The 16,904-nt window shown below is 35.1% G+C and overlaps 2 protein-coding genes across 3 annotated transcripts; both read right to left on the bottom strand.

Moving 5' to 3' along the window:
* Positions 1–5,385: 5,385 nt before the first annotated feature.
* On the bottom strand, positions 5,386–7,981 carry LOC112782610 (cytochrome P450 710A1). Its single transcript, XM_025825089.3, has one exon. It carries the CDS (start codon positions 7,264–7,266, stop codon positions 5,743–5,745), a length of 1,524 nt encoding a protein of 507 aa, XP_025680874.1. The 5' UTR covers positions 7,267–7,981; the 3' UTR covers positions 5,386–5,742.
* A 5,856-nt stretch (positions 7,982–13,837) lies between these two features.
* On the bottom strand, positions 13,838–16,619 carry LOC112782609 (uncharacterized). Of its 2 annotated transcripts, none has more exons than XM_025825087.2 (3): positions 15,204–16,619; positions 14,734–15,122; positions 13,838–14,658 (listed from the first exon to the last, which is right to left on the bottom strand). In XM_025825087.2, the coding sequence occupies exons 1-3, from the start codon at positions 15,964–15,966 to the stop codon at positions 14,188–14,190; spliced, it is 1,623 nt and encodes a 540-aa protein (XP_025680872.1). In that variant the 5' UTR covers positions 15,967–16,619; the 3' UTR covers positions 13,838–14,187. The 2 variants fall into 2 exon arrangements, with proteins under 2 accessions (XP_025680872.1, XP_025680873.1); XM_025825088.2 differs by having other exon boundaries at positions 16,019–16,619.
* Positions 16,620–16,904: the final 285 nt, after the last annotated feature.

Here is a 16,904-nt window from a genome sequence, read left to right as displayed (position 1 = left end):
TACTCAACTTTTGGTACATAATAATTAATTTAAGAATTTTATATTGAATGTCTATTAGAATAATCAATTATCAATTTAAATTAGATTAGTGTTCTTTCTTAGAAATCAACTTGAAAGAGTATTATTTATCTTCTTTTAAAATTAGCTTTATTTTTTTCTGTAACAACAACATTAATTGAAAGAACTTTTTCAACTATGAATATCGATAAGAGTTGATTTTAATTGTATGAAAAGTAAATTTTAAATAATTGTTTAGTGATATATATATATATATATATATATATATATATATAAAGAGATGTTTCGATTGTATTAAGTAAATGATTACTTAATTTCTTTAAAATAAAAATTTAAAAAATAAAATTTTAAATTATATGTTATTGTTTAAATTACTATTTTAGTATTTTAATTTGTAAATTAGATATTTCAAAGATTAATTATATTTTATAATAACAAAATATAATTATAATAATCATGCTATATGTTCGTAAAAAAGAATTACCTATATAAAATATATATTAAAATACAAAATGTATATTAAAAATAAATTAAAAAATATATGTATATACACATAAACATAATAGTTAATAAATAATTTAATAATTAATTTTTATATACACATAATAATTTTATTATAAAAATTATTATTATATTATATATATTTTGTTTCGGCTCTTAAAATTTTTTAGATCTGTAACTACTAGTAGCACTCCAATCTTGTCAAGAAAACAAGTCTCATCTTCTTTTGTATAATTGTATTCATCGATAGCGAGTCATATTTACATTAATTAATTTTTATATAATATAATAATAAATAAAAAATGATAAATACCATAGTTAAAATTTTCTTATGGTGTATAATTAAATTGAAGGGACCAAATTCCATTCTCCACAACAAAGAGAGATCAAAATTCAAATCAAACCACTCTAATATTTTCAACCATGTTAAATATGTACGTATATAGATAAATTACTCAAATTAGGTATTAGTATAAAATATATATTAAAATAAATTAAATTTTAATATATAAATAATATTTTTAAATTTTTTATATATATAAAGGTCTGGATAAAATAGTGAAAAAATCCAATGTAATGAAATAATATTATCTTTTTAATAAAACAAAAACTATAATTTAGCTTAACTTAAAAGTAGTGTTTTAAGACATTCTTTTAACAATTCTTTAAGAAAATAAGAATTTTATACATTTACTGCCACTGAAATCTTAAATTTCTTACACTAATTTTTATTAATAATAAACTTCAAGTAGTAACTGTGAATTTTTAAAGAATACTTACTTTTTCTCTGAATTACTCATTTACAAAACCCTTCATCCGAGACCTATAGGAATGTAGAATGTTTTTAAAGAATGTGTGTTTGGAGTGTAAACAGATTTTAGTGTTAATATATTTTTGTAGAATTAATTTTGATCAAAATTTAATTGATGTTAATGTGATTTATATTTAAATACTCTTTTGTCAAATTTGGAAAAAGAATGCTATTGGATGCATAATTATTAAAAGGACATATTATATTTTTAATTCATATTTTTAAATTTAAGTTAATCAAATCAACCATTAAAATAATTATGTAAATATTGTTTTATGATTAAATAAATTATTAAGAATTTTCAGATTAAACTTTCTTAATTGAATATGTTTAATAGTAAAAAAATATTGAACAAACTTTTAGAGGCAAAATAAATAGTTAAAATATTTGAATTTTATTTTGGGATGCTCCCATAAAGACACAACATCTTTTTTTAAAGATTTTTTTTAATAATTAAAATTTAATACATATAATCACTTAAATTATGTTATTTTTATCAAAATTAGGTCAGATAAATTAATTTGACTGAAAAAAAGTGAATCAAATTTTGAATCAATCTAAATTAAAATTATTTTTTATAAAAAATGACTACAATACTCCTATTATATAAAATGATTAAAATACTCTTATTATATATATTAATTTTGAGAATTCTAAATTCTAATATTTTTCTTCTCTATCGTTATAGGGTTAGAATTTAAAGTTTTTAAAATTAATATATATATATATATATATATATATATATATATATATATATATAAAATAAGAATATTTTAGCTATATTTTATAATAGAGATATTGTAGTAATTTTTATAAAAAATATTAATTTGTACTGGTTTAAAATTTAATTTATTAATTATTTTGCTAAATTGATTTGTCCAATCTAATTTTAATAAAAATAATATAATTTAATTGATTATATGTGTTAAATTTTAATTTTTAAAAAATATTTTTAAAAAAAATATTTTTAACATCTTTATCTAAGTGGCTTCCTTTTATTTTATTAAAAGATCATTAGAATTTGTTATTTTTTATTATTAATTAGTTATTAATATTTAAAAATATAGAATAAAGTATATTATTAAATTATTAAATTAAAAAAATTAAATTAATGATTAAATAATAACAAAATAAAAAAATTTCTGATAATCTTCTCGTATTTTTTATTTTGCTATTTCAATGAAAAAATGCCGATATAACAAACAAAATTTCTTGTTTTATCTTAAATTCTTAATACATCTGTTTAATCCAAAACTAAATCCGTGTTTAAAAGGCAAAAGAAAAACCCAAGAAGATAGTTCAAAGATCGAGGAAGTTAAACCCTTGGACTTTTTGAAAACACAAAAAGAAGGCATACATGCAAGTGCATAGGATAGCCCAACCACTGTGATTTCCAGTTTCCGATCTGTGGCACCTCCTTCATTGGTTTTCTTGTGAATACTGAATAGTTAGTTAATCGAGACTACACTCACGGGATTTTGCAAAATTAATGACAAAATCCTCCATGCTATCCTAATCATCATATTCTATTATTCGTCGGAAATGAATCCTCTCAATTGTTAAAAAAAATTGACAATATAAAGTGTGATTTCTAACGTTTCATTGCTCTTTCTCATGTTTATTCTTAGTCCCATTTATAAAATTAATGATAAGAGATTACACTTTACTCTCTTAATTATTAAAAAAAATGGAGAGAATCCATTCCCTCCTTCATCCTTGTAGATTTTGCTAACATGGATCTCTAGGATATACGTTTTAAGACATCCTCCTTCAGTCCCTTGGTTTTAAAATTTCAATTTAACTAACACATGTATCAAGGACATATAATATATTTATTATTAGTAAAAAATTTAAATTTTTTATGATAAATATATTAAAAATTTAAATTTTTTAAATTTTAATAAAAAATTTTAATTTATAAATTTAACATGTGTTCTTAAAATATAAAATAGATAAATTTTTAAAATAATATTAGCTTTCACTTTCTTAGTTTATTAAAAAATTAATGTATTTAGACTAACTTTTTATCTAGATATATTAGTTTTTGAATGAATCAAAAAATGAAAATAACGCTTATTTTAAAATGAAAGGAGTATGTTTTTAAAGTATTTGTTAAAATTATTATTAATAAAAAAATTTAAAATTTTTAGTGAACGTATAATAAAATATATTAAAAGTTTAAATTTTTTGTATTTTAAGTAAGAAGTCTTTTAATTGACAACCTCAAAAATACATATTAGTTAAATTCTATTATTAATATTGCTTCTATTATTATTAAAGTTATTTGATTTTCAAATTTTTAAAACTTAGGGATTAAAACTTATATGACATAAAATAAGTGCCATTAACTCATAATTAATTTAGTTTTCTTAATAAAGAATATATTTTATTTTGTTTACTATTATTCTTGATATGAATACATATTTGGAATTCTTGAGAAAATTTGATATTGTTGTTGCTATTTTTTATTATTTTAATGACTAATTATTAATAATTATTTTATTAAAAAATATATAAATAAAATAATAAATTTAATTTTAATATATTTTTAATGTAAAATAATCTTTCATGTGCATTCAATTATACATTGACACATTAATAAAAATAAATATATTTTTTATTAATCATGTAAATGATCCTTCAAAAGGACTAATATAATTGAATGATGATATAAAATATTTTATACTAATTTAATGTATTAAAATTAAACTCTAAACTAACATATCAAAATTTAGACAAATACATAATAACTCTATGGTTTGTATTCATAGAGGATTTTTTTACACTAAAAAACTGCAAATTGGATAGGCCCTTCATATTTCCACCAAAATCAAGTGGAGTTTACTTGATTTTCTCTTAAAATTTAATTTTTCTTTTGATATATAATGATTTATTGATTTGTTCTATGTTCTTGTAATTCCTGAAAAAATTCCATGCTGTTCGCAATTTTTGCATGTGATATTATAATTCATGTTATAATGGATGGTATCAGGACAGATCCAAAAATGTTATCATGAGGTCAATAATACATATAATATTAAATATTATGTAAAAAATTATATAATATAAAATGTATTACAAAAATATACTGATAGAAAATATATTTTAAAGTATAAAAAATATGTGTGTACTTTTTACTAACGAAATGGTCAATTTTTCATATCATAAAATTCATCTATAATAGAATTTATGTCAAATTTTTCAGCAATTTTTTTCAATATAATTAAAAGACAATTAACAAAAAATTCATCTTTTATTTTGTTTTTGAGTTATTTTTCACAATATTCATAGTTAAAAATATCTCTTAGTTGTAGCAATTAAAATAGAGAAAATTAATATCAAATGAATAAAAAAAACGATCACAAAAAAAAAAAGAATTTACTTTATGAGATTTGAACAATTTTATTTAATTAAAAAATATTAGTATTAATATCGTTTTCAATTTTTTTTAATATTACTACTTACTTTTTAAATATTAGAAATTATTAATATTTAAATTGGTTTAGACTTTTATTTATATTAAATTAAATACTAAATATTTTTTAAAAAAAATTAAATTATACATAATAACTATTATTATTAATTTTTTTTTAAAAAATTGAGGACTGAGGGATCCACTCAACACCTTATGACTGTCCCTAGATGGTATGTTTTATTTTTTATATTATTTTATATTTAAATACCAAATAAAGTGTATTTCTTGTCTATAATATATTTAAAATTAATCAAAATTATAAATAAAATTTAATTTGATTCAATTTTATTCTAAATATTTAAAATATATCTCAACTTTATCTATATATCCTCAATTTTTAATATATCCAACAATAAATAAAGATATTTTTTTAATTTTATCCCTTATTATACATTATTATCATCATCATTATTATCATTATCGTTCTCTTATATTGAATACGAAAAACGATCGGTTAGCAATAATCTAATTAAAAATTGCATTTAATATAAAATTTTAATTATAAAAATTTAATTTAGAATCATTTAAATTATAAATTGAATAAAATTATCAAGAAGACGAAAGTAATTAAACCAAATAATTCCAGAGAATCCCAGAGTTATCCGAAAAGTAGGGTCACATGAATAAGTTTGCTGTCCTTACTTTTCATTAATCATTTTATTTGATTGCCAATAAACACCCAATGTTCCACCATCCAATGACCTCTAACAACATTCACGTCCACAAGCTTTTACAGTAGTAACATTTTAAAACTCAATGAATAAATCATGAAGGGGGGGGGGGGGGGAGGGGAAAAAAAAAGAGCAAAATACAAGTGAACATGCTTGACACTAATAAATGACAAATGAATAAAATGAAAATTTTGAAAAAAAAGAAAAGGCAAAGGCCGACACAATTAACAAACAATGCAAAGGGCGAAGAAGGGCACTACGGTAATTCAGTGCCCGGGGAAAGAAGGATAACGTACGCAACGCCTAGACAGGAACACCCTGCAATCGTCTTTGGGGCAGATGGTGGGGACGTATGCAATATCATCGCAGCCGTCCGTTCTATCTCTCTTGAAATCGATCAACGAGGCGAACATCGCTATGAACAGAACCAAATGATTCAAGGCATACCTCTGGCCCACGCACTGATGGGCCCCAGCACCAAACGCCAGAAAGTTTCTTTTATAAATCTGGTCCTCTTGTCTCTCCTCTGAGAACCGGTCCGGGTCGAATCGGTCCGGTTCAGGGAATCCCTGAAACGATGACTCGTAAACCGACGGGAAAACGATCGCGCCCTTCGGAACCACGTAGTTTTCAGTCAACGGGAAATCCACCGCCGCGATGTGCGGCACCAGAGTCGCCGGCGGACGGAATCTCACCACCTCACGAGCCACCGCTTGAGTGTACCTCATCTCCCTCAACTGGTCCGTCGTTATTAGTTCGTCGGACTCAGGCGACCAGATTCCGGCGACCTCGTCCCTCACCCTGGCCAACACATCAGGATGAGAGTCCAGCAGCGTCACCGCCCACAGAAGCGACGACGTGGACGCGTCCTGAGCCGCAAAGAGGAAGTCAAAGAGGTATCCACCAATCTCGGCGTCAGAGGAATACGGCGGAGGTGAAGTATCTCCGGCGAGCTGCGCCTCTGCGATTTCGCGTAGTGTGTCCTGCATCCAGTAATCGATTAAGCACGAAGGTTCCTCTCCGTTCTCCATCCTCTTCTTGCTCATAGCCGTGCAGGTAGCTAGGGTTCCGGCAAGACGATCGACGGCGAGCCTGGCGTTTCGGAACGCCATGCCGGGGAGGTCGATGGGGAGCTTCATGAGACCGACGTTGAAAAGATAGTAATCCCTCTCGAAGCTCTGGCGGGCCTTGGGGGTCAAGTAGGGCCCAACGAAGACCGTCTGAGAAGTCTCTAAGTTCATATCCCGGGCTAAAACGCGGAGCGGAATGGGGGCTTGGGCTTTGTGTGAGAGCTGAACCCAGGACTTAAGATGGTTGAGGATTGTGATCTGCTGCAGCGCGGTGTACGTGGAAAGAGCCCTTGGAGTGAAGTTGGGTGCGATTCGACGACGGAGATTCTTATGGTCTTGGCCCGTCATGTAGATGAGGTTGTGCTCACCGAATAGCTTTTTACCGAATGGGTGGCCCACGAGCCTGAATGCGTCGGGCCTAACATTGGCGAAGACCTTGTGGGAGAGCTCTGTGTCTCTTATGAAGACTATGAAGTTGCCGATGATGTAGTTCACAGAGAGTCCTGCGGTGGTGGACTTGGCGAGGCTGGATTGTTGGTCCCAGAACTTGGTTGGGTTTCTGACCAATGCGATTGCGTTTCCTATGAAGGGCAGGACCACGCTTGGCCCTGGGATAGACCTCTTCTTGCTTATGTACTTGATCTGTTCTACAAGGACCAGCAAGATTATGAAGCATGTTATGTATGGCAATAGGGGAGTCAGAGGAGATGCAATTGACATGTCCTCTCTCTCTCTCTCTCTCTCTCTCTCTCTTTGTGAAAGGAGGTGGGTGGTTGGGCTTTCTTCAGCTCTCAATTTATTTAGATGGATCGTCTTGGAGACTTGGAGGAATATAAATTAGGTGGGAACAATAAAAAATCAAATTGTCTGATTAAGGGGTCAGCTATGGGCTAAGGTCAAAAATGGTGAGTCTTCACTTCAAGATTTCAAGTCAAATTTGAGTTTCAGAGGGAAAATATACAAGAGGTACCTGTCTTGAAAAATAAAGAGAAAATAGTACAGCGCTATCAATAGTCTTCGTTCTAGAACAATGCAAGTATAAGAAGGAGGAGCTAGGAGGAGATGAGGGGAGGAAGAGGTGGTGGTGGGTCACTATGGTGTGGGGATGTGATCCAGCTATGACGTGGTACACTTTGATTACGACAATATAAAAGGAAAATAAAAAGAGCTTATCCTTTATTTGCAATGGACAAGAGAAAATAGTATATAAAAATATTATTTTTTTTTTAAATAATTGGTTCGTTAGTATTTAGAATTTTATAAAATATATAATTCTTTAGATCGCTAATTAAGACTTAAGAGGAGAAAAGTTAAACATCTTTACTCTAATCCATAATGTGTTAGTTGATTCGAGAATCCTATTCATATTCATTTCCCCTTCAAATTACTTGTGTCTTGTGAGTTTGTTCATTGTTGTCTATGCCAGTTTTGCGTAATCACGTACGTTCTCTAACCGTTTTTCTTAGGTAATAAATCTTTTCTATTTTTTTTAACAATTAAAAAAATAAAGTATAATTTTTTATGAGCAATGCTAGGGGACCAGCAACTTTTGTGATTGGTAGCTGATACAACCGTTATACGTCGGTTACGAATTATAGCTCGGCGAATCCCTTTTTAATCGGCACATTAACTTTGCCGACTTTATGGCATTAAACCACTATGATCGGTTACACAGAAACGGTCAATAAACGGCCATCATCTCCGAGTTATAAAGGAAACAGCTGAAATTGAAAAGGTAGATCATCGTTCTAAGCTAAAATAACTCTTCAAATAATTCTCTTTAGCTGACTTGAGCGTGGGAGTGCTTTTTGCAGGTGCTCCCCCCCCTTGTTTCACTTGGTGGTCGAGGCATATTGAAGTTCTCCAACAAGGTCGGACGTTCAACCCTCCAAGGAGACATATAGCTCGGCCACAACCAGGCAGGAACATTTGGCGCCCACCGTGGGGCCGAGGTTATAGAAAAATTTTCTTTCTAGGCCCCAAAATACCCTAACATCCATTAATGGCTGATGTGCCTCCCCCTTCTACGTCCGAGCTCCTTCGGATGGTAACCGAGCTTCAGCAGGCAAATCAACGCATGGCTGAGGCAAATCAACGTATGGCGGAGGAAAATCAAAGAATGCAACAACAAATTCAGCAGATAGCCAACGCCCGCCTTGAGCACAACGACACCCATCACGGGCGAAACACCAATGATGAGCATCAATCCCACCCAACGCATGTTTCGGAAACCCCTCAAGATGATGATGGCGGAGATCCCCATAACAATGAAACCTCGCCCAACGACGAGGAGGATGAGCCTGACAACTCGGCAGGACCTTTCACGGCCGATATTATGAACTTTCAACTGCCTAGACAATTCACATTGCCAACGACTCTAACTCCATATGATGGTTTGGGAGATCCAAAGCAACATATCAAAAAATTCCGATCTATCATGATCGTTAACGGTGCATCTGATCCTATTTTATGTCGTTGTTTTCCATCCTTTTTAGATGGTCCTGCACTTGACTGGTTTTGCTCTTTGCCTGCAGATTCCATTTCACGTTTCCAGGAGTTAGCAAAACAGTTTGAAGATCATTTTGCGGCATCAGCAATATATTTACATGATTCCGATTACCTGACGACTGTTAAGCAAGCCCCTCAAGAAAGTCTGAAGGATTATATCACCCGTTTTACAAAAATAGCCATGCGGATCCCCGACCTTCATCCTGAAGTACATCTCCATGCCATCAAAAGCGGCCTCCGCCCAGGAAAATTTCAAGAAGCTATTGCAGTATCCAAGCCAAAGACGTTAGCCGAGTTTCGAGAGAAGGCGAAGGGGCAAATCGATATTGAAGAACTTCGACAAGCTCGGAAGGCTGAAAGGTCGTCGGCTACTAAAGACGACGACAGACCTCGGGACAGTAAGAAGAACTTCAGACCCACCCCCCGCTATGAGACATATACTCAGTTTAATACGAAGAGGGACGATATTATTAAAGAGATTCTGAACTCCAAATTGATTAAACCCCCCCGTAAAGCTGGCAGTTACCCTGAACCGAAGAACATCGACAAAAGCAAGTACTGCACATTCCACCAGAAGTATGGTCACACAACCGACGATTGTGTGATCGCCAAAGACCTGTTAGAACGCTTAGCAAGACAGGGACACCTTGATAAATTCATCTCGGGTCATATGCAGAAGAGAGCTATTCCGACTTCAGATCCATCACCTGCACCACCATCATCATCATCATCGAAGGACAAAGAAAAGGCTCCTGCTCAACCTAGAGGCATAATCAATTGCATCTCAGGCGGTTATGCCGGAGGAGGACAAACAAGTTCGGCTAGAAAACGTACATACAGGGCCATGTTAGCACTTGGAGCTACCACGAGCAATCCTCAGCCAATGCCAGACGTGCCAGAGATGACCTTCTGCCAGAACGACTTTAGTTGCCAGGACACCAACTTGGATGACCCCGTTGTCATCTCTATCCAATTGGGCGACTTAATAGTTCGGAAAGTGCTGCTAGACCCAGGCAGCAGCGCCGATGTGTTATTTTTTACTACATTTGAAAAAATGAAGCTAAGTACTAACATTTTACAACCATCTGCAGGAGACTTGGTCGGATTTTCAGGAGAACGAGTTCCAGTTATGGGTTCAGTGTGGTTACAAACCACACTTGGTGAGCAGCCTTTATCTAAAACACATGATATCCAGTACCTTGTTGTTGACTGTTTTAGTCCCTACAACCTTATCTTAGGAAGACCTTTTTTAAACAGATTTGCTGCAATTGTATCCACTGCTCATCTGTGTGTCAAGTTCCCTGTGCAGGATAATATTGTCGCCACAATCCATGGAGACCTACAAGAAGCCCGATATTGTTATAATACAAGCCTAAAGCCTATCAAGAGAAGTTGCGAGCGGCGTGTAAACTCCATCAGTGCCGAACAGCCAACGCTGGCCGAGCTTGATCCCAGAGCCGATTTTCAAGATCGTCCATCACCAAACGAGGAGCTAACAAAGCTTATATTAACAGATGACCCGACAAAGTTTACTTTCATAGGATCCTCCATAAAAGACAAGGAAAGGGAAAAGCTCGTCCATTTTCTGCGGGAAAACACTGATCTATTTGCTTGGACATCAGGAGACATGCCAGGCATTGACCCATCTGTCATTACTCATAAATTGGCATTAAGCCCGGCCGCCCGACCAATATCCCAGAAAAAACGAAATCTTGGAAATGAGAAGAGGCTCGCATCTATGACCGAAGCCAAAAAGCTCATTGATGCAAATTTCATCCGAGAAATCAGGTTTACAACCTGGCTGGCCAACGTCGTCATGGTAAAGAAAAATAACGGTAAATGGCGCATGTGCGTCGACTTTACAGATCTTAATAAAGCATGTCCTAAGGACGCCTACCCTTTGCCGTCTATTGATACTTTAGTTGATAACTCTTGTGGTTATGGTACCTTGAGTTTCATGGATGCATACTCTGGTTATAACCAGATCTTTATGCATCCATCAGACCAAGAAAAAACAGCCTTCATTACTGAATATGGTAATTATTGCTATAATGTCATGCCTTTTGGCTTAAAGAATGCAGGTGCAACATACCAAAGACTGATGAACAAAGTCTTCGAACAACAAATAGGTCGGAACATTGAAGTATATGTGGACGACATGGTCGCCAAGACGAAGGTCGGCCACTCCCATATTGAAGACCTTGCTGAAATTTTTGGCCAAATCCGAGCTTATAACATGAGGCTCAATCCGGAGAAATGTGCCTTTGGTGTTCGAGGAGGAAAATTCCTCGGCTTCATCCTTACTAGCCGAGGAATTGAGGCTAATCCTGAGAAGTGTCAAGCAATCCTTGATATGAATAGTCCCACAAACATCAAGGAGGTTCAGCGATTAACAGGGCGGTTAGCAGCACTATCCAGATTCCTACCATGTTTAGCATCCAAGTCCTTCAGCTTTTTCCAATGTTTAAAGAAAAATACGACTTTCCAATGGGATGAAAACTGTGAAATGGCCTTTAACAGTCTAAAGCAATTTCTTTCTGAACCCCCTGTTTTACAGAAACCCAAGGTTGGCGAGCCGTTATATTTATATTTGTCAGTTACTGATATGGCAATTAGTTCCGTCCTTGTTGCAGAAACTAAGAGTGCTCAACGGCCAGTGTATTTCGTGAGTAAATCATTGCAGAATGCCGAGCTTCGCTATCCGAGATTAGAGAAGCTCGCCTATGCACTAGTTTTTTCGGCAAGACGACTACGCCCATATTTTCAGAGCCACACTATCAATGTTAGAACTTCTCAACCATTGCGACAAATACTCGCCAAGCCCGAGCTTGCAGGACGGTTGATAAAATGGTCCATTGAACTCTCCGAGTTTGACATCCATTATCAACCACGAGGATCTATCAAGTCACAGTACTTAGCAGATTTCGTGGCCGAATTCACAGGATCAAGCTCGGATACGAATATTGCAGACTGGACATTATTTGTTGATGGGGCTTCAAACCCTCATGGGTCTGGAGCAGGAATACTTTTGGAAAACACGGAAGGAGTTGTTATTGAACATTCTCTTCGATTCTCATTCAAGGCTAGCAACAATCAAGCCGAGTATGAAGCCCTAGTCGCCGGGCTCAGGTTAGCAATTGAACTACATATTGACAATTTGCAAGTTTATTGCGATTCTCTTTTAGTTGTTCAACAAGTAAAACAGAGTTTTCAAACTAAAGACCCAATTTTGTCAAAATATTTAGCAATTGTCAAAGACCTCATGCATCGTTTTTCAAAAGTTGAAATTAACCATATAGCGAGAGATCAAAATCACAGGGCCGACATATTATCCAAACTAGCTACCACTCAGTCACACACTGCCTCACTTTTACAATCCACCCTCCATGAGCCGAGCATAAATATACTTAATATCTATCATATAGACGATGAAGATAGTTGGCAAGACCCATATATTCAGTATCTTAGAAGTGGAGAGCTTCCAAAAGGCCTCCAGAACCTAAAAACGTTCAAAAGACAGGCATCTTTCTTTACATTACTGAATAACAAATTGTATAGGCGAGGCTATTCTCGACCATTGTTAAAATGCTTAGACAGGTCAGAGGCCGACCTGGCCTTAGCTGAGGTACATGAAGGTATTTGCGGAATGCATTCAGGAGCAAGGAGCCTAGCACAAAAAATTCTTCGTGCCGGTTTTTACTGGCCGACCATATGGAAGGACAGTCAGCAAAAGGTCCGAACGTGCGACCATTGCCAAAAACATGCCCCGATTATTAACATCCCTGCCGAGGATTTGCATCACTCAACGGTAAGCTGGCCATTTAATCAATGGGGGATGGATATTTTAGGACCTTTCCCTACAGCTCCAAGACAGGTAAAATATTTAATTGTTGCAATTGACTATTTTTCTAAATGGATTGAGGCTCAGCCACTTGCTAAAATTACATCGGCTCAAATGATATCATTTGTCTGGAAAAACATAATTTGCAGATTTGGTATACCTCGTCACATCTTAACTGATAATGGTCGCCAGTTTACCGACCATAATTTTAAGACTTTTTTACAGAATTTAAAGATAAAGCAGCATTTCTCCTCAGTAGAACATCCTCAATCCAATGGCCAGGCTGAAGCTGCAAACAAGGTCCTCCTTCAAGCTTTAAGGAAAAAGCTCGACGATGCTAAAGGACTATGGGCCGAGCTTGTCCCAGAGATTTTGTGGGGTTATAATACATCAACACACTCCGCAACTAAAGAAACACCATTTCGTTTGGTATACGGATCGGAAGCGATGATACCCATTGAGATATCACAGAGCTCCTTAAGGACACAAGCCGAGGATTATGACCATGCTCGACGAGCCGAGCTCGATTTACTAGAGGAAGTGCGAGCCGTAGCGGCTGTGCGCCATAAAGCCTTACAACAGCGAATAGGTCAGCGCCACAATAAAAGGGTGAAGCCAAGATCCTTCCACGTCGGAGACTTAGTATTGAGGAAAACCGAAGCAGCACGAAGGCCACCCACTCATGGAAAACTCGCAGCGACATGGGAAGGCCCCTACCGTGTTCACCAAGTGCTCGGAAAAGGAGCATATCGATTGGAACAATTAGATAGCACGGTACTACCTAACACTTGGAATATTCAATCCTTGAAACAATACTATAGTTAGCAATGCAGAATGCTGGCACTCTTTTTCCTACCTTGAGATTTTTCCTAAAAGTTAGGTTTTGCTCAAGGAGGTTTTAACGAGGCTAGCTTACCAAATTCAAGATGTAAAGGTACTGCGTCAGAACAATATTTATCTTCTTGTTACGACTTACTTTGTTTATGAAAATCTTATGTTACATACTTATCCATTCACAAACGGTATCTTATCAACACAAAAGTCGCATTAGACTCAAGTGCGCAAAATCAATAGCTGACAATCTTTCAGCACCTAATAATGATCAAACCCCATATGACGGTATCAGCTAAGCAAAATCTATGACAATAAACTATTCAAATATATTGTCAGCAAACAAAATAACAGTCACTAAAGGGGCCATGCACACTTTAATCAAAGCACACAGTGTTCATGAGAGTATTAGCATCCCTCAACACATCACAAAATATAAAACTAATTACTTCAAACATTTCTTAATCGGCTAAATTATTATTACCCTCTTCCTCCACAACTTCTTCATCATCAACCAACTGACCATCCCGAACCACCTTGCTCGGATCCAAAGCGGTAAAATCCTCTTCAGGATGTAAGAACTTCGCTTGAATAACGGCACGTTCAAAACCCTCGGCAAAAGCATCAAGGATCTCAGCTTCATGATTAGACTCCATATGTTTCAATTTTGCTGTAACCTCAATAATCTGGTCGCTCATTGTAGACAGTTCATTTACCTTTTTTCCTAGAGACTCTACTGCCCTTTCATGATCCTCTTTCACAAGTTTCAGCTTTTCTTTTGACACTGACAGCTCCTCTTTAAGCTCGGTAAGAACAATTTCCTTTGACTTCAATTGCTCCTTCAGCTCAGTTATCTCTAAACTATTACCCAGCATCATCTTATGCCTTTTTTCCTGACTTCGCCCGATGCTAACTAGTCGAAAACCTAGAACCTGCCCAATACCAGAAAATCAGTTAGAAGTTTTCAAAAAATATATACATATATCATTACATGAAACAAAACCGACCTGCATGAATTGATCTATCCCAACATCCCCAACTTCCTCAATGCGAGCAACATCGGGAGCAGATTGAACAATCTCATCCGCCAAGACATTGAAAGGGAACTTTTTATCCCACACAGACGAGCCATCACCCTCTTCTTCGAAAGAATGCAGCTTTTCTTGTTTAACAGTAAAATTCGATAACTCACTCAACGGTACCGCTTTTTCCCCTTCCTCCAGATTAATCACCTCAGATTTTCTCTTCTTAAAAACAATACCCTTTTTCTTCTGTGCCGGTTGGTTAACCTCAACCTCACCCTCTACCTTCTCGGCGTTTGAAGAAGACCCTTCAAAATTTTTCATTTTAAACCGGGCCCTCATGCTCGAAGCCGAAACTCCAGGAAACCTCCCGCCTACAAAAGAAACACAACCTTATTGAGAACAATTAAACAATATAAGCAAACCCAACTTACGTAGCGCAAACAGTGCCTCACCAAGGTATTGCACAACAGATGCTTTATCCTCTTCCCAAGGAAGCAAATCCGACACCGATACTAAACCACCTCGGTCAACCATTTCCATCAAAAAACTTATAATACATTCATTCCGAGGTGTTATTAGTTCAGGCCCTAGGATATGATTGGGTTGACAACACCAGTACAGGGGAAACTTCTCCCCAAGATGTTCATCTAAATAGAATGGAAATTCTTCATCTACTGGCTTTACCTTGAAGAACATTTCCTTAAAATCTTTGAAAGAAGATTTATATAGTTTGAAAACAGAAAATCCAGGAGTACTATTCAAGTTAATCCAGAGACCTTTCCATACACCCTTTGCTTGAAACAGGGAGAAAAAAAGTTCCAAATCAGGTTTAATCTCCAAAAACTCCATTAGGATTTGAAAACATTTAATGAACGCCCATCCGTTAGGATGAACTTGAGAAGGTGCGCAATTCATTTGGGTTAACAAATTGCATTCAAACTTAGTAAAAGGAAGTTTTACAGATAATTCCTCAAGCACACAGCTATACATATAAAAGTTTTCAAAACCTTTACTTCTATGAAAAATTCGATCCGTACGGTTGCATGGCAACAACTCAATATGAAAACCAGGTCTGACCATCTTAGACATATTCAGACCCTCGAAACTCTCTCTGTCAAAGAACAGAGAAGCCCTTATCTTCACATCATCATCTACCCATTCATACAAATCATCATCCTCTACTTTAGGAAAAGCTTTCACCTTTTTGTCACTCATTTTTCTTTACAGAAATTAGGAAAGAAGCAAATAAGAAAATGCAGTTACTTACCTCTTCTACTCATTGTTTTTGAAGGAAGATGAAGTGTAAACAGCAAACTGTAAGCGGAACCTGAAAAGAAAATTTCCTTTTCCCATTCATTTAATGAAACCCTTTCAATTCCAAGCCGTAATCATGGCCATCAATCCAAGACCCACTTCCAACGGTTCCAAGCCTACTTAGGAACTTGAGCCTTGCATTGAAAACTGTTGACATTCATTTATACCATCATAGCAGTTACTTTTTTAACTAATATTAATTGACGTTACAAAGTAATGAGTCAAGTTGAACTGGGGGCTCCATCCCTGCGCCGAGCTATAATTCGGCCATTTAATTTCAAAAGCTCAACCTGCCTCATTTAAAACACAGGCTAAGCTTGGGGGCTGTGATACAACCGTTATACGTCGGTTACGAATTATAGCTCGGCGAATCCCTTTTTAATCGGCACATTAACTTTGCCGACTTTATGGCATTAAACCACTATGATCGGTTACACAGAAACGGTCAATAAACGGCCATCATCTCCGAGTTATAAAGGAAACAGCTGAAATTGAAAAGGTAGATCATCGTTCTAAGCTAAAATAACTCTTCAAATAATTCTCTTTAGCTGACTTGAGCGTGGGAGTGCTTTTTGCAGGTGCTCCCCCCCTTGTTTCACTTGGTGGTCGAGGCATATTGAAGTTCTCCAACAAGGTCGGACGTTCAACCCTCCAAGGAGACATATAGCTCGGCCACAACCAGGCAGGAACAGTAGCTATCAAATAGCTATCAATGATGATTTAATGGTGTGAGATTGGTGTGAGATTTCATCTAATGACTCACCTTTCTCTGCTGATTACATGCTGGCCAAAATTTAATAAAATTGCTGGCCCCTTAGACTTTTTCATTTTTTATTATT

This window comes from Arachis hypogaea, chromosome 20 (assembly GCF_003086295.3).
Source record: "Arachis hypogaea cultivar Tifrunner chromosome 20, arahy.Tifrunner.gnm2.J5K5, whole genome shotgun sequence".
NCBI classification, from domain to species: domain Eukaryota; kingdom Viridiplantae; phylum Streptophyta; class Magnoliopsida; order Fabales; family Fabaceae; genus Arachis; species Arachis hypogaea.
Note: the sequence above shows the minus strand (reverse complement) of the source record. Positions and strands in the feature narration are given on the sequence as shown.